The 26,883-nt window shown below is 42.5% G+C and overlaps 3 protein-coding genes across 3 annotated transcripts; all 3 read right to left on the reverse strand.

The window, feature by feature from the left end:
- Positions 1-5,512: 5,512 nt before the first annotated feature.
- LOC105029488 (mucin-5AC-like) lies at positions 5,513-12,613 on the reverse strand. Its single transcript, XM_034290401.1, has 11 exons — positions 11,794-12,613; positions 11,599-11,660; positions 11,363-11,511; positions 8,595-9,287; positions 7,689-8,089; positions 7,429-7,493; positions 7,163-7,344; positions 6,134-6,333; positions 5,959-6,020; positions 5,720-5,868; positions 5,513-5,605 (listed from the first exon to the last, which is right to left on the reverse strand). Exons 3-11 carry the CDS (start codon positions 11,487-11,489, stop codon positions 5,520-5,522), a joined length of 1,965 nt encoding a protein of 654 aa, XP_034146292.1. The 5' UTR covers positions 11,490-11,511; positions 11,599-11,660; positions 11,794-12,613; the 3' UTR covers positions 5,513-5,519.
- A 1,832-nt stretch (positions 12,614-14,445) lies between these two features.
- Positions 14,446-17,148, reverse strand: LOC117593976 (mucin-5AC-like; the record flags this gene model as incomplete). Its single annotated transcript, XM_034290794.1, has 3 exons — positions 14,446-14,946; positions 15,094-15,357; positions 16,540-17,148. Coding segments are annotated over 3 exons (1,374 nt in total), but the record flags the coding sequence as incomplete, so codon positions are not given.
- Positions 17,149-18,432: 1,284 nt separating this feature from the next.
- On the reverse strand, positions 18,433-26,183 carry LOC105020802 (mucin-2-like; the record flags this gene model as incomplete). The annotated part of the gene is made up of 8 exons (XM_034290795.1): positions 26,098-26,183; positions 24,381-24,443; positions 23,415-24,275; positions 21,391-21,725; positions 20,806-21,198; positions 19,948-20,658; positions 18,700-19,458; positions 18,433-18,594 (listed from the first exon to the last, which is right to left on the reverse strand). Coding segments are annotated over exons 1-8 (3,288 nt in total), but the record flags the coding sequence as incomplete, so codon positions are not given.
- Positions 26,184-26,883: the final 700 nt, after the last annotated feature.

Below are 26,883 nucleotides of genomic sequence, written 5' to 3' on the forward strand. Positions count from 1 at the left end.
GCTTTGATAACATCACTTGGCTGTATACGGGCTATCAGATAAGGTTGATCAGACATTTCCATGGTCCCCTTGAGACTGAAACAGGGAATCAGGTTGTCATGGGTGCTATGGTTGGAGGGTAGAATGAAATCAAAGTTTGTTTTCCATGACCACAGGATACAGCAAAAATAAACAGTATAGTAAAATGTTTGATTGCAAGCTCTTCTCTGACAAAGCAATAATGCCAAGCCATATCAAATAATTACAGAGGAATTATCCAGAGGAATAAAACATCCAAATGAAAAGGTAGAAAAATGGAAATACATTGTAGTCTCCAGAAGGTATCGGAATACTAGGAGGACGGGGGGACATACACCTCAAATGTATATCAGATTTTCACCCCTGTGAATGCCTATTGGCTGTTTATCAATTCCAAGTACGCTAAGAACGTGTGTCAGTGAGAAGAACGTTCTTGCCAAGCGATCTTGCGAGAATGGTCTTGCAAGATTGCGAGAACAGAGAACGCGGCTATTTGGATTGAGATGCTTGTGTACTTGGCTATTGCGCAATACACCTCCACTCTATGAGGGCTGTAACCTCTGTAGTCCCTGAATAAAATATTAATGTGAAGATGAACGGCAGAAGGTTGTATGGAGACTATAGCACTAATCATAGGATATATGACATTTGTATATGCAATTTTTTTTAACGTGAAAATCAACTGCAATTAAAAAGCTGTCCCTCTCTACCTGTACAGTAATTACTTAACTTAGCTAACGTTAACTAGCCTCTCCACTGCACTGAATAACGTTAGCTAGCTGATCGAAAAGTAAAAGCAAATTTAGCCGTTTCTTAAAAAACTGAGCAAATATTCAGTGACTACAATGCCCATTTCAGTGACTACAATGCTGATTTACAGGTACCATTTACCTGAAATGAGAAAAGTTAAAACTTATTACAGTTGTGGACATTTTCCTTCTCTTCTAACATCTAGAAATGACTTCTGGGATATCTCGCTGAACAAGTCACCAACCCATGCATCCTCGATAAAAGAAGCAGATCAAGTACATATCCTGGCATTTTAGGCTTTCTTGGTATCTTGCGATCTTTGATTGGAACCGTGCTTGGGCCATGAAAGATGACGTCAAACGAGTTCACAAGAACACAAGTACGGACAGAAACGCGGATTGATAAACGGCCACTATGTCACTGATCAACACTGGACATTAAAGAGCCGGTAGGGCAAGTGATTAATTAATTAATCTTAGTTTTTTTTCCCACAATTTAAACCTAAGTTCTCATAACATTTTCGCACAGCAAGCACCATAGAAAAAATTATTAATGACTATTGAACAACTTGAAAAGCTTTTTCATTTTAAATAATGTAATTTATTAAGTCGCACCGCCTCTCCCATTAGGTTAAATGAAGGTCTCACTGCTTGTTGTCTTTTTGGTGTATCATTGAGGAGCAACATTGATATTTGTAAATTATAATAAGCGACGGGCACTACATGTGTTCCTGTATGTTATAAGTTCCACCTTTTTTCACCCTGTTATAATATTACAACATGATAGTAACGAAGACTGAAGTGGCGGGACCCTGACGATTAATGATTGAATGCGTGCTAATGCAAACATATTTCTGTCCATCTCTGATTATACATGGGCTTTACATTTATTGAGTTGTGTATACAGTCTATTTATGGGTGAAGAGTTTTTGCGTTCTAATGAAATATAGCAAGATACCATCAGAGACCTATAGGCGGGCATCCAGGCTCCAGGCCAAAGGAATCAGAATGTAATCTATGACTTTTTGACTTCTCAGGATATAACGTGTGTTTTGTATTGTTACGTAAACACGTGAGGAACCAGCAGACGAGCACTTTGGTGAACAGTTTGTTAGACCGCAGGTTGTCTTCGATGCACCAGCGATGAATGCAAACATGGTAGGATGGCAGAACGCAATTCAGTGTCACTTGGTTCCAGATAAAATAAATGCCAGTGAATAACGAAAGTATTCGGAGGGTGACACATGATTCTTTTTTTAAGCTCTGAATGTCAGGAATTATTATTTGAAATGGTGCTGAGAGTGGGGCTGGAGTTCAGACTGTCAGATTTAATTTGATTGTATTTTCGTCCATATTGGGTGAATCATTTAGAGATTACAGATAATTCAAATGTGATCTAATTTTAGGGTTTCAAAAGAATTTGAAAATTAGGCTTCACTGATGTTTCCTATTAGGCTGGCGTGTTTACTTTGCTTGTTAGTGCATCATGAGACCTGTCCATGTCAAGTCTTAGCAGACCAAGGAAAACTTCTACAGTGAATGACCTGTCAAAGCTTTATTTGGATCGTCAAGATTAGCCTACCATCCCGCAGATGCTCCCCAGATATTCATACTATCAAGAAACTCAAAAAAGTGAGATAAATGCTTGTTAAGTTTATTTATATAGCACAATTCATACATCGAAGCAATTCAATGTGCTTTACAAAGAAACATATATGAAAGTACAATGACATAAAAACAGATACTCAAATGAAAACATCAAAGCAAATGAATACATCATAATAATACAAAATACAATAAGAAAACATATAAAGATTAAAAATGGGATAAAAACATAGGAAGCTATAAGGCAAAACAGTGCGGTTAAGTTTGATGATCACAAATTACACACCTTTACACACAAATTACACACCTTTACATGCATTGTAAGTAAGAAAACCTGCAATATCGGCAGTGTATCAAATACTTGTTCTCCCCACTGTATACAGAATATTCATTTCAGTCAAAAAAGTCAGCAAGTTTACTCTGTTGAAATTTAACTCTCTAACACAAACTTCGATTGCAGTAGGTGAATGTACAGTGATCTCCTAGCTGCAGCCATCTTGGCCCCAGAGGCAGAGCATCAACCACACCTCTCAACTACTCATTGCTTAGTACCGCTAGTAATCATCAGAATCGAGTCAGTGCAGGTTACTAGCTACTTTCATTGCTCAAGCTTTCCTACCACATGCCTCGTTGTCGCCGTGAAAATGCAAATTCTGTGGAGATTTTTTTTAGTAAAAAAATAAGGTATGTCAAACTCCTCAACTTGTCCCCTATCACAATAGAATGATCATATCCATTACTGACAAACTGCTATTGTTACATTTAGTAGCCTGCACTTGTAGCTACTACATAGCTAGAGAGCTAGCTTACACTATTAGCTCGCTAGGTAGTATTATTTTAAACTCACTGATTACATTTATTTGATACAGGAAAAAGATGAGTACAGATTAAACAATATACTGCTGCTACCCAAGGCCAAGGGATGATAATCAAGTTCTTGAAAAGGTTAGCTAGCTGCTCAGTTGGTTAAATTAAGACGGATGACATGGTGTTGTTACATAGACATTTGTAAAACATATCTCGACCTAGGTAGCCAAAAATCCCTGTCACCTACTCGGAAAATATAAAAACTTTTGTCAGACCATAACAGATGGATGACGACTAATGCACAAGGATAAGTATCTATTGAATTCTAGCGCCAAGAAAACTGTAACTCTAATTGTTACATGTCCAGACATCCCAACCTGAAAAAAGTCATTTCAGGGAGGTATCCCGAAGCCCCCCCCGCCCAATAAAAAGGAGGACAAGGATATGACTTTTACAATCATTTAACCCACCATGGGCAATGGTGAAGTCGCTGTTGCAAACTGTACAGCGTGCAAGTCTAGCGTAAAATGTGTCTTGTATTTGCGTTTTTATGGCGCTCTTGTTTCTATACTGAACTGGAGTATTCAGTTCGGGACTCGAGAGGAGATAAAAGCCCGCCCACACTGACAATTGACTGGTTGATTTACCGAAACAGGCCAATTAGGATGCTCTCTGCATTACATGCGCTTCATGAGGCACACACGCAGACTAGCACACACCACACGCAAGGTCTCTCGCTCCCTATCCCTCTCTGCCGTGCGCGCGCTACACGGTTTGAAGCACAGTCTCTGTCTAGCATGCGCGCCCTTGATCACTCGTTCTAAATTCCGGTATATTTTAACTAATTTGCGGGCATCAGGGAGCCGCTATCAATATGCGGGAGACTCCCGGAACTTCCGGGAGACTTGGGATGTCTGCATGCCTTGTCCATCTGGATAAGTGTCTACGAACCTTTAGACTTGTGGTGCCACCTCTGATCTTGATTCTTCCCTGTTGTCTCTCTGTCTCTGTGATTCTTGTCTGTCTGTGATCATCTAGGTTCTTCCCTGTTGTCTGTCTCTGTGATTCTTGTCTGTCTGTGATCATCTTGGTTCTTCCCTGTTGTCTTTCTCTGTGATTCTCATCTGTCACTTTCTATCATATAGCATATGAATATGAATGCCTGGCACAGCTCGTTTTCCACCCTGCCTAAGGGTGAATTAACTAAAAAGAAACGAGGGGGTGTGGTATATTGCCATTATACCTTGGCTAAAAGCTGTTCTTAGGCAGAATGTGATGGGGCCATAGTGAGACACCACCCTACCTGAGCTCCTCCACACTAATCCAGAATCAGAGCCACCAAGAATTACATGTCAAATTCCCTGTAGAAACAGTAAACAACAAGACTAATTCAGACAGCCTTCATTTCTGCAGTCATCCCACCCTTTTGCTTTCAACACATGAAATGTAAAAATCCTGCTTAGTGATGTGGGAAGAAGTTTTGTTAACTTGGAAAATGTCTTCATACACCTCTTCATTCTTTAATAGAAGATGCTACATTTGAGCTCACAGAATACAATACATGTAATGATGCAATATAAATAATACAGAGGTAATACATTATTACAATGATAATGTTAACAGTGGCCTACATATAGAGTATCACTTTCATAATATTTACAGTGGCCTACATGTACATTATTACTAAGAAAATATTAACAGTGACCTACATATACATTATTATTAAGATAATATTAACCGGTTCCTACTCATACATTATTACTAACAGTGGCTTACTCAAACATTGTTACTAAGAGCGGCCTACTCAAACATTATTACTAAGATAATATTGACCGTGGCTTACATACAATGATCTATTCGGATAAAATGTTTAGAGGCCTGAGACACATCTGAGACATCTCATCACACACACACACACAAATAAAATAACAAACTCATGAAGTAAAAACATGAATCATATATATTTCTCTATATTGCTCTCAAATAATGTATGTTTTATTAAAGCAGCCATGTGAAAAACCAATAATCTCAATTATATATTAACTAAAAAAAATTGTTTTGTTCATTGCACGGAAATAATATTTACTTCTGATGTAGTATATTCAACATATACTATTAGGTTGTAATTATAAAATAGTATCTAATTGTGTTCAACTCTCATATGCATCTAATTCCAGCTTATAACACATTCATCTGTGTTCTTTATTGTATTCTTTCATGGAATTAGGGTGGGAATGGGTGGGAAATTCTTCCCCCACGTACACTTTTGACCACCAACACTCTTTCATTCTGCTACTTTCCGGTGAGTGAGAGAGCTTTTTCAGGAGACTGCCTCTGAGATCACTGTTGTCTTGATAGGAGCATTGACAGAACCACCAGACAGGACGCTGTGAAGAGACTTGCCTTGCTGCCCACACCTGAGTTAGCTGCATAGATGAAAGTAGTGGAATACACAATGTCATAAAACATATTTATTCCACAAATAATAAAATGCTAATAGCATAGAATAATAAAATACAAATAGATAATTATGTGTTCACCTGTGCCATTGACTGTCACTGAGGTGGGGTCGATGTTGAAAGCTGTGATGTTTCGAGCTGCATTTATCAAAACGTTGCCAATCGCTGTGTTATTAGGGACCGAGGAGGAGAGGAATGCTAAATTCATAGTATTTATGATGGATCCAGAGCTGGAAACAAATGAGAGACAACATGTTAAAGCCAGACAGAATACAAGATAGATTCAAATAAATGTGAAAATAATAATGCCAATTAACTACCTGAATTTTGTCACAGTCAAACTATTAAAAGAGATGAAAGCCGATCGATAAAAAGGTTCAAGCTGGAAAGCAAAAGAAACAAATAGATGAAGTTTAGGCAAAACTTGCTGTTGACTATTTGACTATTTGTTAAGACACTGACTTTGTCCTCATCTCATCCTTTTAGGAGACATACCTGAGTTTTAATGAGTAATGCTCGGTTTTGAAAGGCCTGAGTTGATGAGTTTGATAGGTCAGAGGTGAAGATCTCCCCTAAGGACCTGAATACCACAGGCACCATACTGAGTGGAACAGCTGTAGTGGTTGTAGTTGCAGGGGTTGTAGATGTGATGGCGGAAGTAATGACAGGAGTAGTTGTTGTATTTGAGGTGAGTACTTTAAACACAGAAGATCAGAAAAGGGTTCTGCATTAATATATGTATATGTGTTTTATTGTAGAAAAGTAGGTTATTTAATTTTTATGAATATCACATCAAGTGCTTCTGCCTGCTGGTAAACTTTCTTTAACATTTCCTAAAACATCGTAAATCTGTACTTTTTGGGAGATTACATTTGGCTGCTGCTGAACTGTTCATAGTGAACATGTGCTGAAGTTAACTTTCAAGCTGACAGATGACAAAGTTTAGAGTTTTTTTTAATTTCCTTCCTTTTTTGAAATGTCCCAATTTCACAGGTTATTTGATGGAGAACATATTGTGAGTTATCGCAACAACCTGTGAACAATTAAGGCTAGCTACCTTGCTCAGGAAACTATAATATACACAGCAATCATGTAAAACGAAGGAGTTATCTCAGACTGGTCCTCTGCCTCTTCCTCATATGACCTAGTTCAATATCACACTACGGTTGGGGACTCCTTGTCTGACTTTCAAATAAAATACATGGGGGATACTGACCCACGTGAATAACCCCCCTCAGCGGACAGCCCAATAAAACAGAAATCAGTTTCGTTTTTTAAAATAAAGTGTAATATTGGAGTGCAAACTTGAAATTAAACACATTTAAACGCTATATCTATAATTTAACACTGTAGTGATTTGTGTCCATACATTGGCGTGAAACTAGTTTTTTAAGGCTACCGAAAATACTGTGACTTTGACTCAGCCCAATAAAGTAAAGGGTTGCGTCCATCCCTCTCTTGAGTTGCCTCTTCACCAGATAATTGACCGTGTGTTCGCGCGTGCCTCCACATGAGTTAGCTCACCTGTAACTTTGATGGAGTCTGACACCACTGTGAGGTTGCCGATGGTACTGTTGGAACTGTTCAGAGCTGCCTTTAGCGTGTCCCCAATTTCAGCAAGTTGAGGTACCGGTTGTGCGGCGGTCTGGTTAAACACCAGCTTCACCTCAGCCTGCGTGTCTGCACTCCGGGAACGGGTAATAGGTCTGGAAAAAGATAGGAAAAGTCACAACCAGCACCACACCAAATGAATTAGGAACTGATTAGAAAAGAACGAGATAGAATATTACGTGAATGCGAGAACTATCGTCCTAATGAAGAAGCTTCCGTATTTTGTTTTGTAGATCACATCAAACTGTAAAAGTTGATAGAAACAGGCCAATATGTTAGTGATTTAAAAAAAACACAGTGACACAAACACATTTTCTATATACCTCAAGATTTACAGTAATAGCAGCTAACTGTTGTGCAGGAAAGAAACAGTCAAGTGCACTTAAATAATTAAGTGCACTTTTTTACAAAGAAAGAAATACACATTTGTAAGACTTACCGCTGCAATAACAGTTAATGCAAGGGTTTGGAACTCTGTACTCGCAGGGTTACTTAATTGTGGGACATAAAGTTGTTGTATGATGAAAACCACCACTGGAGCAGGTTGAATAGGTGCAGTTGTGGTGGTTGTCCTAGTAGTTGCTGTAGTTGTTGTAGTTGTTGTAGTAGTTGCAGTTGTGGTTTTAGTAGTTGTTGGTGCGCTGGTTGTAGTGGTGGTTGGAGTTGTTCTGGTAGTTAGTGTGGCCAGTGTTGATGCTGCATTTGATGCTGTTGAGGGAGACCCAAATGTAGTGGTTGTGTTTCTGGGTCCAGTCGTAGGAACAGTGACAGGTTGTCCAGTTGTTCTAGTGGTGGTACCAGCCACAGTTAAAGGTTGAAAAATAGTTGCTGTAGGAGTACCTGAAATAAGAAGGAAACATGAATCTCTGTTATTATTTAAAATACTATATGTTGATGTTGACGTGGAGATGGAGACACTAGTCTTTAACAGGCTTGATGACAGTATACAGAATTGCAAATGCAATTCTTGTCAATGTTATTTATTAAAATTCTAATATTCAAGTCACTATTCTATTTAAAACAAAATTGTGCAACAATGGTATTTTGTGTAATGCAATGTAATGCAACATTTTATACTAAATTGCTGTCTAAAGTCTGGAAATCATGGGATCAAGAAAAACAAATTAAAGTGTCTGCAAAAGCATTATGGAGCGTGAGCATGTAAATTGTTGTTTTTCTTCCTGAAAAACCAAGATATTTTTAAGTCCCCTGCCAGTCTACAACAGTCCATGAAAATATATATATAAAAAACGTGTAAGATATTGGTTTTAATTAATGTTGTAAGCAATTACAGAATAACATTTTGTTTTTATCACAATACTATAGAATAATTGTTTTTTTTTACCTTGAAAGACTGTTGAAGCACCCAAGCTTGTTGAGGGAGAAGCTGTGATCATTGTTGTTGTATTGGCAGCTTTGGTTGTGTTGACAGAAGCTGTGGTCGTTGTTGTTGTATTGGCAGCTTTGGTTGTGTTGACAGAAGCTGTGGTCGTTGTTGTTGTATTGGCAGCTTTGGTTGTGTTGACAGAAGCTGTGGTCGTTGTTGTTGTATTGGCAGCTTTGGTTGTGTTGACAGAAGCTGTGGTCGTTGTTGTTGTATTGGCAGCTTTGGTTGTGTTGACAGAAGCTGTAGTTGTTGTTGTGTTGGCAGCTTTGGTTGTGTTGACAGAAGCTGTAGTTGTTGTTGTATTGGCGGCTTTGGTTGTGTTGACAGAAGCTGTAGTTGTTGTATTGGCGGCTTTGGTTGTGTTGACAGAAGCTGTTGTGATGTTGGACACAGCTGTAGTTATTGTAAGAGAGGTTGTTTGTGGGTTGGTTGTAGTGGTGGTTGGAGTTGTTCTGGTAGTTAGTGTGGCCAGGGTTGATGCTATATTTGATACTGTTGAGGGAGACAACAATGTAGTGGTGGTGTTTCTGGGTCCAGTCGTAGCAGCCGTGACGAGAACAGTATGAGGTTGTCCAGTTGTTGAAGTGGTAGTATCTGCCACAGGGGTGACTACAGCAGATGATGGAGGTAACGTAGTTGCTGCAAAAATATCTGAGATCAGAAGGAAAAATCTCATGTCATTATATGTTGCATACAGATTGCACAATTGTAGTCTTAAAAGTTACAGGCTGGGTGCAGATATACAGAAATGTACAACTTTAGTTGTTTGACATTGAAAGACATTCCTTATAATTGTAAGATTTAAGTTGCTTGTATATAAAAAACGTAATCATACAATGGTGAGTCTGAGGTATTGCCATTAACCACTTGATTAATACCATTAGTACTGGAAGCACTGAATCTGTATCGGTTATTTTGTTGTGTTCTTTCCAGGACAATTGAGAGTAAAGCCCCCAGGCACGCATTTACATTGAAAGATCTCATTGTACTGTGAATAATTCAGGTGTTTGTTTTTGTTTTGAATACATCTGCAAAATGAATATACAGTGGATATAAAATGTCTACACACCCCTGTTAAAATGCCAAGTTCTTGTGATGTAAAAGAATAAGACAAAGATAAATCATGTCAGAACTTTTTCCACCTTTAATGTGACCTATAACTTGAACATTTCAATTGAAAAACAAACTGAAATCTATGAGGAAAAAAAACCTCACAATAACTTGGTTGCACACTCTTAAACTAATATTTTGTTGAAGCACCTTTTGATTTTATTACAGCACTCAGTCTTTTTGGGTAGGTGTTTATTAGCATGGCACATCTTGATGTGGCAATATTTGCCCACTCTTCTTTGCAAAAGCGCTCCAAATCTGTCAGATTGCGAGGACATCTCCTGTGCACAGCCCTCTTCAGATCACCCCACAGATGTTCAGTTGGATTCAGGTCTGGGCTCTGGCTGGGCCATTCCAAAACGTTATTCTACTTCGGGTGAAGCCATGCTTTTGTGAATTTGGATGTGTGCTTTGGGTCATGGTCGTGCTGAAAGGTGAACTTCTAAATTCAGCTTTCAAACGGACGCCTGAAGGTTTTGTGCCAAAATTGCCTGGTATTTGGAACTGTTCATAATTCCCTCCAACCTGATTAAGGCCCCGGTTCCAGTTGAAGAAAAACAGCCCCAAAGCATGATGCTGCCACCACCATGCTTCACTGTGGGTATAGTGTTCTTGATGTGCAGTGTTGTTTTTGCGCCAAACAAACCTTTTGGAATTATGGCCAGAAATTTCAATCTTGGTTTCATCAGACCATAACACATTTTCCCACATGTATTTGGGGGACTTGATGTTTGTTTTTGCAAACTTCAGCCAGGCTTTGATGTTTTTCTTTGTAAGAACAGGCCATCTTGCCACCCATAGCCCAATCATATGAAGAATACTGGAGATTGTTGTCACATGTAGCACACAGCCAGTACTTGCCAGAAATTCCTGCAGTTCCTTTAATGTTGCTGTAGGCCTCTTGGAAGCCTCCCTAACCAGGGACGTCCCGTTCTTGGTAATGTCTCTGTTGTGCCATGTTTTCTCCACTTGATGACTGTCTTCACTGTGTTCCATGGTATATCTAATGCTTTGGAAATAATTTTGTACCCTTCTCCTGACTTAACAGTGAGATCCCTCTGATGCTTTGGAAGCTCTCTGCGGACCATGGCTTTTGCTCTAAGATGCAACTAAGAAAATGTCAGGAAAAACCTACTAGAACAGCTGAACTTTATTTGTGATTAATCAGAGTCACTGTAAATGATGGCAGATGTGTAATGACTTCTATTTAACTGGAGTTTGAATGTGATTGGTTAATTCTGAACACAGCCACATACCCAGTTATATGAGGGTGTGCACACTTATGCAACCAGGTTAATGTAAGGTTTTTATTTTGTATTTTTCCCCCTCAAAGATTTCAGTCTGTTTTTCAATTGAATTGTTGACATTATAGGTTACATTAAAAGTGGAAAACGTTCTGAGATGATTTATTGTTGTCTCATTTTTTTACATCACAAAAACCTGCCATTTTAACAGGGGTGTGTAGAATTTTATATACACTGTATGGCCCTGAATGCTCAGTCTGATCTGGTGGGTGTTTGGAGACATCACAAGGTTCAAGTATGGGATTATAATATCCTGCACTATGTAGTAGCTTCAGAAATAGAATAATACAATAGAAAAAATGACATGCTTACCTGTGTTGTTCACAGTCACTGAGGTGGAGTCGATGTTGAACACTGTGATGTTTTGTGCAGCTTTTATCAAAATGGTTCCAATCTCTTTATTATTAGGTACAGAGGAGGAGTAGAATGCTAAATCCATATGATTAATGATGGATCCAGAGCTGGAAACAAATGAGAGGACAGTTTAAAACCAAACAAACACAAGATAGATTCAAATATATTTGAAAGTAATAATGCAAATAAATTACCTGAATTGTGTCACAGTTAAACTATAAAAAGAGACGAAAGCTGATTGATAAAAAGGTTCAAGCTGGAAAGCAAAAGAAACAAACAGATTAAGTTTAGCCAAAGCCCGCTGTTGATTAGCTGACTGTTTTACTACTTTCTATTCTTCATGTTAAGACATTGACTTAGTCTTTATCTCATCCTTTTAGGAGACTTACCTGAGTTTTAATGAGTAATGCTCGGTTTTGAAAGGCCTGGGTTGATATGTTTGTTAAGTCAGAGGTGAAGTTCTCCCCTAAGGACCTGAATACCACAGGCACCGTACTGAGTGGAATAGCTGTAGTTGCAGAGATTGTAGTTGCAGTGATTGCTGATGCTGTGGTTGTACTTGCAGGGGTTGTAGTTGCAATGATTGTAGTTGCAGGGGTTGTGGTTGAAGGGGTTGTAGTTTCAGGGGTTGTAGATGCAGGGGTTGTAGTTTCAGGGGATGTAGCTGTGGTTCTGCTGGTAAGGGCCTCTGTAGTTATTGTGGAAGGAGCTGTAGTCGTGGTTATAGCAGCTGTAGTTGTTGTAGATACCTCTGTAGTTGTGGTTGGAGACTCTGTAGTCGTTGGTGCAACTGTAGTTGTGGTTTGTGTATCAGTTGTTGTGGTTGTGGCAGCTGTAGTTGTTATTGGAGCGGCAGTAGTTGTAGTTGGGGCAACTGTAGTTGTGGTTGTAGCCTCTGTCGTTGTTGTTGGAGACTCTGTAGTTGTTGCAGCAGCTGTTGTTGTAGTTGGGGCAGCTATAGTTGTGGTTGTAGCCTCTATAGTGGCTGTTGTAGCCTCTATAGTTGTTAAAGCAGCTGTAGTAGTAGTTGCGACAGCTGTAGTTGTGTTTGTAGCCTCTGTAGTCGTTGTTGGAGACTCTGTTGTTGTTGATGCAGCAACTGTAGATGTAGTTGGGGCAGTTGTAGTTGTGGTCGTAGCCTCTGTAGTGGTTGTTGGAGACTCTGTAGTGGTTGTTGGAGCAGCTATAGTAGTAGTTGCGACAGCTGTAGTTGTGGTTGTAGCCTCTGTTGTTGTTGTTGGAGACTCTGTAGTTGTTGCAGCAGCTGTAGTTGTAGTTGGGGCAGCTGTAGTTGTGGTTGTAGCCTCTGTAGTGGTTGTTGTAGCCTCTGTAGTAGTTGTTGGAGCAGCTATAGTAGTCGTTGCGACAGCTGTAGTTGTGGTTGTAGCCTCTTGTGTCGTTGTTGTTGGAGACTCTGTTGTTGTTGATGCAGCAACTGTAGATGTAGTTGGGGCAGTTGTAGTTGTGGTCGTAGCCTCTGTAGTGGTTGTTAGAGACTCTGTAGTGGTTGTTGGAGCAGCTGTAGTAGTCGTTGCGACAGCTGTAGTTGTGGTCGTAGCTTCTTGTGTCGTTGTTGTTGGAGACTCTGTTGTTGCAGCAACTGTAGTTGTAGTTGGGGCAGCTGTAGTTCTTGTTGTAGCCTCTGTAGTCGTTGTTGAAGCCTCTGTAGTGGTTGTTGGAGACTCTGTTGTTGTTGTTGCAGCAACTGTAGTTGTAGTTGGGGCAGCTGTAGTTGTTGTAGCCTCTGTAGTGGTTGTTGGAGTAGCTGTAGTAGTAGTTGCGACAGCTGTAGTTGTTGTTGTAGCTTCTGTAGTCGTTGTTGTTGGAGACTCTGTAGTTGTTGCAGCAGCTGTTGTTGTAGTTGGGGCAGCTGTAGTTGTGGTTGTAGCCTCTGTAGTCGTTGTTGTTGGAGACTCTGTTGTTGTTGTTGCAGCAACTGTTGTTGTGGTTGGGACAGCTGTAGGTGTTGTTGTAGCCTCTGTAGTGGTTGTTGTAGCCTCTGTAGTGGTTGTTGGAGCAGCTGTAGTAGTAGTTGCGATAGCTGAAGTTGTGGTTGTAGCCTCTGTAGTCGTTGTTGTTGGAGACTCTGTTGTTGTTGTTGCAGCAGCTGTAGCAGTAGTTGGGGCAGCTATAGTTGTGGTTGTAGCCTCTGTAGTGGTTGTTGTAGCCTCTGTAGTGGTTGTTGGAGCAGCTGTAGTAGTAGTTGTGACAGCTGTAGTTGTGGTTGTAGCCTCTGTAGGTGTTGTTGGAGACTCCGTAGTGGTTGTTGGAGCAACTGTAGTAGTGGTTGCGACAGCTGTGTTTGTGGTTGTAGCTTCTGTCGTTGTTGTTGGAGACTCTGTAGTTGTTGCAGCAGCTGTTGTTGTAGTTGGGGCAGCTGTAGTTGTGGTTGTAGCCTCTGTAGTGGTTGTTGGAGCAGCTGTTGCAGTAGTTGTGACAGCTGTAGTTGTTGTTGTAGCTTCTGTAGTCGTTGTTGTTGGAGACTCTGTAGTTGTTGTTGCAGCAACTGTTGTTGTAGTTGGGGCAGCTATATTTGTGGTTGTAGCCTCTGTAGTTGTTGTTGTAGCCTCTGTAGTGGTTGTTGGAGCAGCTGTAGTAGTAGTTGCGACAGCTGTAGTTGTGGTTGTAGCCTCTGTAGTCGTTGTTGTTGGAGACTCTGTTGTTGTTGTTGCAGCAACTGTAGTTGTAGTTGGGGCAGCTGTAGTTGTTGTTGTAACCTCTGTAGTGGTTGTTGGAGCAGCTGTAGTAGTAGTTGCGACAGCTGTAGTTGTTGTTGCAGCTTCTGTAGTCGTTGTTGTTGGAGACTCTGTAGTTGTTGTTGCAGCAGCTGCTGTTGTAGATGGGGCAGCAGTAGTTGTTATTGTAGCCTCTGTAGTCGTTGTTGTAGCCTCTGTAGTGGTTGTTGGAGTAGCTGTAGTAGTAGTTGCGACAGCTGCAGTTGTGGTTGTAGCCACTGTAGTTGTTGTTGGAGACTCTGTAGATGTTGCTGCAGCTGTAGTTGTAGTTGGGGCAGCTGTAGTTCTTGTTGTAGCCTCTGTAGTCGTTGTTGTAGCCTCTGTAGTGGTTGTTGGAGCAGCTGTAGTAGTAGTTGCGACAGCTGTAGTTGTTGTTGTAGCTTCTGTAGTCGTTGTTGTTGGAGACTCTGTAGTTGTTGCAGCAGCTGTTGTTGTAGTTGGGGCAGCTGTAGTTGTGGTTGTAGCCTCTGTAGTCGTTGTTGTTGGAGACTCTGTTGTAGTTGTTGCAGCAACTGTTGTTGTGGTTGGGACAGCTGTAGGTGTTGTTGTAGCCTCTGTAGTGGTTGTTGTAGCCTCTGTAGTGGTTGTTGGAGCAGCTGTAGTAGTAGTTGCGATAGCTGAAGTTGTGGTTGTAGCCTCTGTAGTCGTTGTTGTTGGAGACTTTGTTGTTGTTGTTGCAGCACCTGTAGTAGTAGTTGGGGCAGCTATAGTTGTGGTTGTAGCCTCTGTAGTGGTTGTTGTAGCCTCTGTAGTGGTTGTTGGAGCAGCTGTAGTAGTAGTTGTGACAGCTGTAGTTGTGGTTGTAGCCTCTGTAGGTGTTGTTGGAGACTCCGTAGTGGTTGTTGGAGCAACTGTAGTAGTGGTTGCGACAGCTGTGTTTGTGGTTGTAGCTTCTGTCGTTGTTGTTGGAGACTCTGTAGTTGTTGCAGCAGCTGTTGTTGTAGTTGGGGCAGCTGTAGTTGTGGTTGTAGCCTCTGTAGTGGTTGTTGGAGCAGCTGTAGCAGTAGTTGTGACAGCTGTAGTTGTTGTTGTAGCTTCTGTAGTCGTTGTTGTTGGAGACTCTGTAGTTGTTGTTGCAGCAACTGTTGTTGTAGTTGGGGCAGCTATAGTTGTGGTTGTAGCCTCTGTAGTTGTTGTTGTAGCCTCTGTAGTGGTTGTTGGAGCAGCTGTAGTAGTAGTTGCGACAACTGTAGTTGTGGTTGTAGCCTCTGTAGTCGTTGTTGTTGGAGACTCTGTTGTTGTTGTTGCAGCAACTTTAGTTGTAGTTGGGGCAGCTGTAGTTGTTGTTGTAGCCTCTGTTGTGGTTGTTGGAGCAGCTGTAGTAGTAGTTGCGACAGCTGTAGTTGTTGTTGCAGCTTCTGTAGTCGTTGTTGTTGGAGACTCTGTAGTTGTTGTTGCAGCAGCTGCTGTTGTAGATGGGGCAGCAGTAGTTGTTATTGTAGCCTCTGTAGTCGTTGTTGTAGCCTCTGTAGTGGTTGTTGGAGTAGCTGTAGTAGTAGTTGCGACAGCTGCAGTTGTGGTTGTAGCCACTGTAGTTGTTGTTGGAGACTCTGTAGATGTTGCTGCAGCTGTAGTTGTAGTTGGGGCAGCTGTAGTTCTTGTTGTAGCCTCTGTAGTCGTTGTTGTAGCCTCTGTAGTGGTTGTTGGAGCAGCTGTAGTAGTAGTTGCGACAGCTGTAGTTGTGGTTGTAGCCTCTGTAGTCGTTGTTGTTGGAGACTCTGTTGTTGTTGTTGCAGCAACTGTAGTTGTAGTTGTTCCGACAGCTATAGTTGTGGTTGTAGCCTCTGTAGTCATTGTTGGAGACTCTGTTGTTGTTGTTGCAGCAACTGTAGTTGTAGTTGGGGCAGCTGTAGTTGTGGTTGTTGGCTCTATAGTGGTTGTTGTACCCTCTGTAGTGGTTGTCGGAGCTGCTGTAGTTGTTGTTGCGACAGCTGTGGTTGTGGTTGTAGCCTCTGTTATTGTTGTTGTTGGAGACTCTGTTGTTGTTGTTGCTACAGCTGTAGTTGTGGTTGTAGCCTCTGTTGTTGTTGTTGGAGACTCTGTAGTTGTTGGAACAGCTGTAGTAGTAGTTGCGACAGCTGTAGTTGTGGTTGTAGCCTCTGTAGTCGTTGTTGTTGGAGACTCTGTTGTTGTTGTTGCAGCAGCTGTAGTTGTAGTTGGGGCAGCTGTAGTTGTGGTTATAGCCTCGGTAGTCGTTGTTGGAGCCTCTGTAGTGGTTGTTGGAGCAGCTGTAGTTGTGGTTGTAGCCTCTGTAATTGTTGTTGGAGACTCCGTAGTGGTTGTTGGAGCAACTGTAGTAGTGGTTGCGACAGCTGTAGTTGTGATTGTAGCCTCTGTTGTTGTTCTTGGAGACTCTGTAGTTGTTGGAGCAGCTGTAGTAGTAGTTGCGACAGCTGTAGTTGTGGTTGTAGCCTCTGTAGTCGTTGTTGTTGGAGACTCTGTTGTTGTTGTTGCAGCAGCTGTAGTTGTAGTTGGGGCAGCTGTAGTTGTGGTTATAGCCTCGGTAGTCGTTGTTGTAGCCTCTGTAGTGGTTGTTGGAGCAGCTGTAGTAGTAGTTGCGACAGCTGTAGTTGTGGTTGTAGCCTCTGTAGTGGTTGTTGGAGCCTCTGTAGTGGTTGTTGGAGCTGCTGTAGTTGTTGTTGCGACAGCTGTAGTTGTGGTTGTAGCCTCTGTAGTTGTTGTTGTTGGAGACTCTGTTGTTGTTGTTGCAGCAATTATAGTTGTAGTTGGGGCAGCTGTTGTTGTGGTTGTAGCCTCTGTTGTTGTTTTTGGAGACTCTGTACTTGTTGCAGCAGCTGTAGTTGTAGTTGGGGCAGCTGTTGTTGTGGTTGTAGCCTCTGTAGTCGTTGTTGTAGCCTCTGTAGTGGTTGTTGGAGCAGCTGTAGTTGTGGTTGTAGCCTCTGTAGTTGTTGTTGGAGACTCCTTAGTGGTTGTTGGAGCAACTGTAGTAGTGGTTGCGACAGCTGTAGTTGTGGTTGTAGCCTCTGTTGTTGTTGTTGGAGACTCTGTAGTTGTTGGAGCAGCTGTAGTAGTAGTTGCGACAGCTGTAGTTGTGGTTGTAGCCTCTGTAGTTGTTGTTGTTGGAGACTCTGTTGTTGTTGTTGCAGCAACTGTAGTTGTAGTTGCGACAGCTGTAGTTGTGGTTGTAGCCTCTGTTGTTGTTGTTGGAGACTCTGTAGTTGTTGGAGCAGCTGTAGTAGTAGTTGCGACAGCTGTAGTTGTGGTTGTAGCCTCTGTAGTCGTTGTTGTTGGAGACTCTGTTGTTGTTGTTGCAGCTGCTGTAGTTGTAGTTGGGGCAGCTGTAGTTGTGGTTATAGCCTCGGTAGTCGTTGTTAGTGCCTCTGTAGTGGTTGTTGGAGCAGCTGTAGTTGTGGTTGTAGCCTCTGTAGTTGTTGTTGGAGACTCCGTAGTGGTTGTTGGAGCAACTGTAGTAGTGGTTGCGACAGCTGTAGTTGTGGTTGTAGCCTCTGTTGTTGTTGTTGGAGACTCTGTACTTGTTGGAGCAGCTGTAGTAGTAGTTTCGACAGCTGTAGTTGTGGTTGTAGCCTCTGTAGTCGTTGTTGTTGGAGACTCTGTTGTTGTTGTTGCAGCAGCTGTAGTTGTAGTTGGGGCAGCTGTAGTTGTGGTTATAGCCTCGGTAGTCGTTGTTGTAGCCTCTGTAGTGGTTGTTGGAGCAGCTGTAGTAGTAGTTGCGACAGCTGTAGTTGTGGTTGTAGCCTCTGTAGTTGTTGTTGTTGGAGACTCTGTTGTTGTTGTTGCAGCAATTATAGTTGTAGTTGGGGCAGCTGTAGTTGTGGTTGGAGACTCTGTACTTGTTGCAGCAGCTGTAGTTGTAGTTGGGGCAGCTGTTGTTGTGGTTGTAGCCTCTGTAGTCGTTGTTGTAGCCTCTGTAGTGGTTGTTGGAGCAGCTGTAGTTGTGGTTGTAGCCTCTGTAGTTGTTGTTGGAGACGCCGTAGTGGTTGTTGGAGCAACTGTAGTAGTGGTTGCGACAGCTGTAGTTGTGGTTGTAGCCTCTGTTGTTGTTGTTAGAGACTCTGTAGTTGTTGGAGCAGCTGTAGTAGTAGTTGCGACAGCTGTAGTTGTGGTTGTAGCCTCTGTAGTTGTTGTTGTTGGAGACTCTGTTGTTGTTGTTGCAGCAACTGTAGTTGTAGTTGGGGCAGCTGTAGTTGTGGTTGTAGCCTCTGTTGTTGTTGTTGGAGACTCTGTACTTGTTGGAGCAGCTGTAGTAGTAGTTTCGACAGCTGTAGTTGTGGTTGTAGCCTCTGTAGTCGTTGTTGTTGGAGACTCTGTTGTTGTTGTTGCAGCAGCTGTAGTTGTAGTTGGGGCAGCTGTAGTTGTGGTTATAGCCTCGGTAGTCGTTGTTGTAGCCTCTGTAGTGGTTGTTGGAGCAGCTGTAGTAGTAGTTGCGACAGCTGTAGTTGTGGTTGTAGCCTCTGTAGTTGTTGTTGTTGGAGACTCTGTTGTTGTTGTTGCAGCAATTATAGTTGTAGTTGGGGCAGCTGTAGTTGTGGTTGGAGACTCTGTACTTGTTGCAGCAGCTGTAGTTGTAGTTGGGGCAGCTGTTGTTGTGGTTGTAGCCTCTGTAGTCGTTGTTGTAGCCTCTGTAGTGGTTGTTGGAGCAGCTGTAGTTGTGGTTGTAGCCTCTGTAGTTGTTGTTGGAGACGCCGTAGTGGTTGTTGGAGCAACTGTAGTAGTGGTTGCGACAGCTGTAGTTGTGGTTGTAGCCTCTGTTGTTGTTGTTGGAGACTCTGTAGTTGTTGGAGCAGCTGTAGTAGTAGTTGCGACAGCTGTAGTTGTGGTTGTAGCCTCTGTAGTTGTTGTTGTTGGAGACTCTGTTGTTGTTGTTGCAGCAACTGTAGTTGTAGTTGGGGCAGCTGTAGTTGTGGTTGTAGCCTCTGTTGTTGTTGTTGGAGACTCTGTACTTGTTGCAGCAGCTGTAGTTGTAGTTGCGACAGCTGTAGTTGTGGTTGTAGCCTCTGTAGTCGTTGTTGTTGGAGACTCTGTAGTTGTTGGAGCAGCTGTAGTAGTAGTTGCGACAGCTATAGTTGTGGTTGTAGCCTCTGTAGTCGTTGTTGGAGACTCTGTAGTGGTGGTTGGAGTAACTGTAGTAGTGGTTGCGACAGCTGTAGTTGTGGTTATAGCCTCTGTTGTTGTTGTTGGAGACTCTGTAGTTGTTGCAGCAGCTGTAGTTGTAGTTGGGGCAGCTGTAGTTGTGGTTGTAGCCTCTGTAGTCGTTGTTGTAGCCTCTGTAGTGGTTGTTGGAGCAGCTGTAGTAGTAGTTGCGACAGCTGTAGTTGTGGTTGTAGCCTCTGTAGTCGTTGTTGTTGGAGACTCTGTTGTTGTTGTTGCAGCAACTGTAGTTGTAGTTGGGGCAGCTGTAGTTGTGGTTGTTGCCTCTATAGTTGTTGTTGTAGCCTCTGCAGTGGTTGTTGGAGCTGCTGTAGTAGTTGTTGCGACAGCTGTAGTGGTTGTTGGAGCAGCTGTAGTTGTGGTTGTAGCCTCTGTAGTTGTTGTTGGAGACTCTGTACTTGTTGCAGCAGCTGTAGTTGTAGTTGGGGCAGCTGTTGTTGTGGTTGTAGCCTCTGTAGTGGTTGTTGGAGCCTCTGTAGTGGTTGTTGGAGCCTCTGTAGTGGTTGTTGGAGCATCTGTAGTTGTGGTTGTAGCCTCTGTAGTTGTTGTTGGAGACTCCGTTGTGGTTGTTGGAGCAACTGTAGTAGTGGTTGCCACAGCTGTAGTTGTGGTTGTAGCCTCTGTTGTTGTTGTTGGAGACTCTGTAGGTGTTGCAGCAGCTGTAGTTGTAGTTGGGGCAGCTGTAGTTGTGGTTGTTGCCTCTATAGTGGTTGTTGTAGCCTCTGTAGTGGTTGTTGGAGCTGCTGTAGTAGTTGTTGCGACAGCTGTAGTTGTGGTTGTAGCCTCTGTAGTTGTTGTTGGAGACTCTGTAGTGGTGGTTGGAGTAACTGTAGTAGTGGTTGCGACAGCTGTAGTTGTGGTTGTAGCCTCTGTAGTTGTTGTTGGAGACTCTGTAGTCGTTGTTGGAGTAACTGTAGTAGTGGTTGCGACAGCTGTTGTTGTGGTTGTAGCCTCTGTAGTCATTGTTGTAGCCTCTGTAGTGGTTGTTGGAGCCTCTGTAGTGGTTGTTGGAGCTGCTGTAGTAGTTGTTGCGACAGCTGTAGTTGTGGTTGTAGCCTCTGTAGTTGTTGTTGGAGACTCTGTAGTGGTGGTTGGAGTAACTGTAGTAGTGGTTGCGACAGCTGTAGTTGTGGTTGGAGCCTCTGTTGTTGTTGTTGGAGACTCTGTATTTGTTGCAGCAGCTGTAGTTGTAGTTGGGGCAGCTGTAGTTGTGGTTGTTGCCTCTGTAGTGGTTGTTGTAGCCTCTGTAGTGGTTGTTGGAGCTGCTGTAGTAGTTGTTGCGACAGCTGTAGTTGTGGTTGTAGGCTCTGTAGTTGTTGTTGGAGACTCTGTAGTGGTGGTTGGAGTAACTGTAGTAGTGGTTGCGACAGCTGTAGTTGTGGTTGTAGCCTCTGTTGTTGTTGTTGGAGACTCTGTACTTGTTGCAGCTGCTGTAGTTGTAGTTTGGGCAGCTGTTGTTGTGGTTGTAGCCTCTGTAGTCGTTGTTGTAGCCTCTGTAGTGGTTGTTGGAGACTCCGTAGTGATTGTTGGAGCAACTGTAGTAGTGGTTGCCATAGCTGTGGTTGTAGTTGTATCCTCTGTCGTTGTTGTTGGAGACTCTGTCATTGTTGTTGTAGCAGCTGTAGTGGTTGTTGGAGCAGCTGTAGTAGTGGTTGCGACAGCTGTAGTTGTGGTTGTAGCCTCTGTTGTTGTTGTTGGAGTCTCTGTAGTTGTTGCAGCAGCTGTAGTTGTAGTTGGGGCAGCTGTAGTTGTGGTTGTTGCCTCTATAGTGGTTGTTGTAGCCTCTGTAGTGGTTGTTGGAGCTGCTGTAGTAGTTGTTGCGACAGCTGTAGTTGTGGTTGTAGCCTCTGTAGTGGTGGTTGGAGTAACTGTAGTAGTGGTTGCGACAGCTGTTGTTGTGGTTGTAGCTTCTGTAGTCGTTGTTGTAGCCTCTGTAGTGGTTGTTGGAGCCTCTGTAGTGGTTGTTGGGGCAGCTGTAGTTGTGGTTTTTGCCTCTATAGTGGTTGTTGTAGCCTCTGTAGTGGTTGTTGGAGCTGCTGTAGTAGTTGTTGCCACAGCTGTAGTTGTGGTTGTAGCCTCTGTAGTCGTTGTTGGAGATTCTGTAGTTGTTGTTAGATCCGCTGTGGTTGTGGTTGTGGCAGCTGTAGTTGTGCTTGTAGCTTCTGTCGTCGTGCTTGTAGCCTCTGTCGTTGTTGTTGGAGACTCTGTAGTTGTTGTTGGAGCTGCTGTGCTTGTGATTGGGGCCTCTGTAGTTGTGGTTGTAGCCTCTGTCGTTGTTGTTGGAGATGCTGTAATTGTGGTTTGTGTCTCAGTTGTTGTGGTTGTGGCAGCTCTAGTTGTTGTTGGAGCAGCAGTAGTTGTTGTTGGGGCAGCTGTAGTTGTTGTTGTAGCCTCTGTCGTTGTTGTTGGAAACTCTGTAGTTGTTGTTGGAGCAGCTGAAGTTGTGCTTGGGGTCTCTGTTGTTGTTGTTGTTCGAGCAGATGTAGTTGTGGTTGCAGATGCTGTAGTTGTAGTTGTAACCTCTGTCGTCGTGCTTGTAGCTTCTGTCGTTGTTGTTGGAGACTCTGTAGTTGTTGTTGGAGCTGCTGTGCTTGTGATTGGGGCCTCTGTAGTTGTGGATGTAGCTTCTGTCGTTGTTGTTGGAGATGCTGTAGTTGTGGTTTGTGTCTCAGTTGTTGTGGTTGTGGCAGCTGTAGTTGTTGGAGCGGCAGTAGTTGTTGTTGGGGCAGCTGTAGTTGTTGTTGTAACCTCTGTCGTTGTTGTTGGAGATTCTGTAGTTGTTGTTGGATCAGCTGTGGTTGTGGTTGTGGCAGCTGTAGTTATGCTTGTTGCTTCTGTCGTTGTTGTTGGAGCAGCTGTAGTCGTTATTGGAGCAGCTGTAGGTGTGGTTGTGGCCTCTGTAGTTGTTGTTGGAGAAGCTGTAGTTGTGGATAGTACCTCGGTTGTTGTGGTAGTGGCCTCTGTTGTTGTTGTTGGAGAAGCTGTATTTGTTGTCGGTGCCTCTGTAGTTGTGGTTGAAGCCTCTGTCGTTGTCGTTGTTGGAGCCGCTGTAGTTGTGGCTGGGCTAGAAGTAGTTGTGGTTGTGGCCTCTGTTGTTGTTGTTGGAGAAGCTGTAGTTGTGGTTTGTGTCTCAGTTGTTGTGGTTGTGGCAGCTGTAGTTGTTGGAGCGGCAGTAGTTGTTGTTGGGGCAGCTGTAGTTGTTGTTGTAACCTCTGTCGTTGTTGTTGGAGATTCTGTAGTTGTTGTTGGATCAGCTGTGGTTGTGGTTGTGGCAGCTGTAGTTATGCTTGTTGCTTCTGTCGTTGTTGTTGGAGCAGCTGTAGTCGTTATTGGAGCAGCTGTAGGTGTGGTTGTGGCCTCTGTAGTTGTTGTTGGAGAAGCTGTAGTTGTGGATAGTACCTCGGTTGTTGTGGTAGTGGCCTCTGTTGTTGTTGTTGGAGAAGCTGTATTTGTTGTCGGTGCCTCTGTAGTTGTGGTTGAAGCCTCTGTCGTTGTCGTTGTTGGAGCCGCTGTCGTTGTGGCTGGGCTAGAAGTAGTTGTGGTTGTGGCCTCTGTTGTTGTTGTTGGAGAAGCTGTAGTTGTGGTTTGTGTCTCAGTTGTTGTGGTTGTGGCAGCTGTAGTTGTTGGAGCGGCAGTAGTTGTTGTTGGGGCAGCTGTAGTTGTTGTTGTAACCTCTGTCGTTGTTGTTGGAGATTCTGTAGTTGTTGTTGGATCAGCTGTGGTTGTGGTTGTGGCAGCTGTAGTTATGCTTGTTGCTTCTGTCGTTGTTGTTGGAGCAGCTGTAGTCGTTATTGGAGCAGCTGTAGGTGTGGTTGTGGCCTCTGTAGTTGTTGTTGGAGAAGCTGTAGTTGTGGATAGTACCTCGGTTGTTGTGGTAGTGGCCTCTGTTGTTGTTGTTGGAGAAGCTGTATTTGTTGTCGGTGCCTCTGTAGTTGTGGTTGAAGCCTCTGTCGTTGTCGTTGTTGGAGCCGCTGTAGTTGTGGCTGGGCTAGAAGTAGTTGTGGTTGTGGCCTCTGTTGTTGTTGTTGGAGAAGCTGTAGTTGTGGTTTGTGTCTCAGTTGTTGTGGTTGTGGCAGCTGTAGTTGTTGGAGCGGCAGTAGTTGTTGTTGGGGCAGCTGTAGTTGTTGTTGTAACCTCTGTCGTTGTTGTTGGAGATTCTGTAGTTGTTGTTGGATCAGCTGTGGTTGTGGTTGTGGCAGCTGTAGTTATGCTTGTTGCTTCTGTCGTTGTTGTTGGAGCAGCTGTAGTCGTTATTGGAGCAGCTGTAGGTGTGGTTGTGGCCTCTGTAGTTGTTGTTGGAGAAGCTGTAGTTGTGGATAGTACCTCGGTTGTTGTGGTAGTGGCCTCTGTTGTTGTTGTTGGAGAAGCTGTATTTGTTGTCGGTGCCTCTGTAGTTGTGGTTGAAGCCTCTGTCGTTGTCGTTGTTGGAGCCGCTGTAGTTGTGGCTGGGCTAGAAGTAGTTGTGGTTGTGGCCTCTGTTGTTGTTGTTGGAGAAGCTGTAGTTGTGGTTTGTGTCTCAGTTGTTGTGGTTGTGGCAGCTGTATTTGTTGTTGGAGTGGCAGTAGTTGTTGTCGGTGCATCTGTAGTTGTTGTTGTAGCCTCTGTCGTTGTTGTTGGAGATTCTGTAGTTGTTGTTGGATCAGCTGTGTTTGTGCTTGTGGCAGCTGTAGTTATGCTTGTAGCTTCTGTCGTTGTTGTTGGAGCAGCTGTAGTCGTTATTGGAGCAGCTGTAGTTGTGGTTGTGGCCTCTGTAGTTGTTGTTGGAGAAGCTGTAGTTGTGGATAGTACCTCGGTTGTTGTGGTAGTGGCCTCTGTTGTTGTTGTTGGAGAAGCTGTAGTTGTTGTCGGTGCCTCTGTAGTTGTAGTTGGTGCCTCTGTAGTTGTAGTTGGTGGCCCTATGGTTGTAGTTGGTGCCCCTGTAGTTGTTGTCCGTATCTCCATTGTTGTGGTTGTGGCCTCTGTATTTGTTGTTTGAGCCTCTGTTGTTTTTGCCATATTTATGGCCACTTATGTTGAAGAATAAGAAATATCTTTGTATTTTTATGTAATTGTAATTACATTTCAATATATCCAATAATTGTTTTCTCAATACAATAATTAATATCACTCACCAATCAGGAGGACCAGAGCCACTTGTTTGACACTCATCTTATGTCGTCTTTGAACTTGATATTCTAAAGACAGAAATAGTATACAATGGAAGTGTTTCACAGGTAACTGTCCAAGATGCTAGAGGCTTATTATCATCACCAGATTTTGGCCTTTTATTATGAGCACCATCTATGACCTGCCTCCTGACAAACTAATATTCAATCCAGATTTTGCAACAACATGTTCACTTCCACCAACCAAATCTTATTCCTCATGCTATGCAGTCGTCATGGTAGCCCAGAAACAGTACAGTGTTTCTCAGTCATTTTGTTCTATCAGTAAATTATTCTGCATGGATGAGCACTTAACCTGATTCAGGCTTGAGATGAGAATAATCTCTTTTGACTCCAAGACAGTTTATGCTTAATACAATGCCTATAAATGGTCTAAATAAATGTTCTTGTCGTTTCAAATTATACATTACTAATTAATTAATTTCTTATTAATATATAAATAAAGTGTGTTTAATACATTGATTGTTCACTGTCTACACAGCTATGTCCATTTATTTGAGAGTGGTTACTTTTCTCTGTGACCCATTGTGGTTGATCAGAAAAACTGCTGCATTTCCCTTATCTTTAATCCTCTATTTCCCTTTTTAACGTTGTGTCACAAAAGGGTGGAAGTTATGTGATGAGCTAATTAAACATATTAACTACAATGATCTCCTTTGTACAGGTGAAAGGGAATGTCATATAGACAAGTGGTTCAAACGAGATAATCATTAGTATGTCTAATTAGGCCAAATTCATTACGCAGCAGCATTAAAAGGCCATGTAATGGTTGCTACAGCCCATCGTTCTTTGATTCCGTCCAGTGATGGGAAAATTATTGTTCATTAATAGTTATTTGAAACCCTAATGCAAGACAACCTTTGAAGGCCAAAGCATTAAGTCAGAACAGTGAGCAATCGGCTGAATAGTAGCAGGTTGATAAGGTGAGGACGCATCATGTGTGCCATGACATTTTGCTCAAATGATAAAACATTGTAAGTAATACAGAACAGGATTGTCCAATAAATATAAAATCCAGGCAACATTTCAACGAATACAAGTTGTTATATTAATGTCAGGTATCTTTGTCTCATTCTTTTACATCACAAGAACGTGGCATTTTAACCAGGGTGTGTAGACTTTATATCTACTGTATAGCAATACCATTATGTAGAAACATTCAACAGAAAGACTCTTTCAGACAGCCTGAATCTAAATAATTTCTCCAGTCATCCTATTCTTTTAGATAAAAAGCAGCAAACCACAACAAGTTATTTCAAATATACTATCAATGGGCTCCACACATCATGTGCAAGGTACTGCAATAAAAATATTAAAGTTCTCTAATCTATATATCCTTTTCAACCCTGGATCAAAAATCCAGAAAAATTTGGGTCGAACAGGCCAGAATAGAATATTAAAACTGACCCTTTCATTGCCTCCTTTACTAGACTAACAGAGGCAATGACAGGACCTATAGAACAACACGCCTTAAGAACACATTTCTACATGAATGACAAAACGTTTATTTTCAAGCAGTTTATGAGGGTTGTGGTCAATTCAAATTGAATTTAAAAGCTATGTATTTTGAAAAAATAATTCCCAGTTTTCTTTTAAAGGCTATTGACCCTAACCCTGGAGTATATAGAAATTGGATGGTTGCAATAAATTTTGAAATACTTACCCATTATAGAGACATTTAAATTCACTTGATTTTCTGATGTCTTAAAAAATATGAGCTAAGTTATATGTATACTGTTTCTGTAGTGCAATATAGTGGTGCTATCTTTACAATCCGTGCTCACCTTGTGAGCACTTTTATAAGTAGACGTGACGTAGGCATGATTAGTCAGTTTCATGTTTATTTTCACATCCCTTCAGATAGACCAGTCTTTGTCTCAATGCCAGATGTATTGTTGCTGCATTCCTTTGTCTGTCAAAACCTGATCTCTACCTGTGTCTTAAAAGTCACAACAAGCCACTCAGGTCCCATATAGTGCACTTGGTATGAGCATGGTGCTTGAGGGGTGGGATTTCGGGGTTCAGATTCCTGCACACGGCCGGTATGAAAGAGCACTGCTTTCAAACAGTTGTCCATACTCCACTGTACACTGACCACTAACAGAAAAGCAGCAAATGCTCAAAAAAACATCAAGATAATCAATCCAACCTGACAGATTTTGCGTTTTCAAAAAGTGGCTGAAACAGAATGACTATTTAAAAGGTGCTGGAGACAATAAAAGGCCACTCTACTGTACTAGTAAATCTGCAATTTTGTCATGTAACACAAGGCCACAGACATCTCAGGTTTTGAGAAGGCGTGCGATTTTCCCATGCTGTCCACCGGAATTTCCACCAGAGCTGAGACCGGACAACAAGACCGTTGATAAATCCATGGGTTTGCACAACAAAAGGGATTTCACACAAACTGTCAGAAAACCTCTCAGGGAAGCTCATCTGCGTGCTGCAT

This window comes from Esox lucius, chromosome 24 (genome assembly GCF_011004845.1).
Source record: "Esox lucius isolate fEsoLuc1 chromosome 24, fEsoLuc1.pri, whole genome shotgun sequence".
NCBI lineage: Eukaryota > Metazoa > Chordata > Actinopteri > Esociformes > Esocidae > Esox > Esox lucius.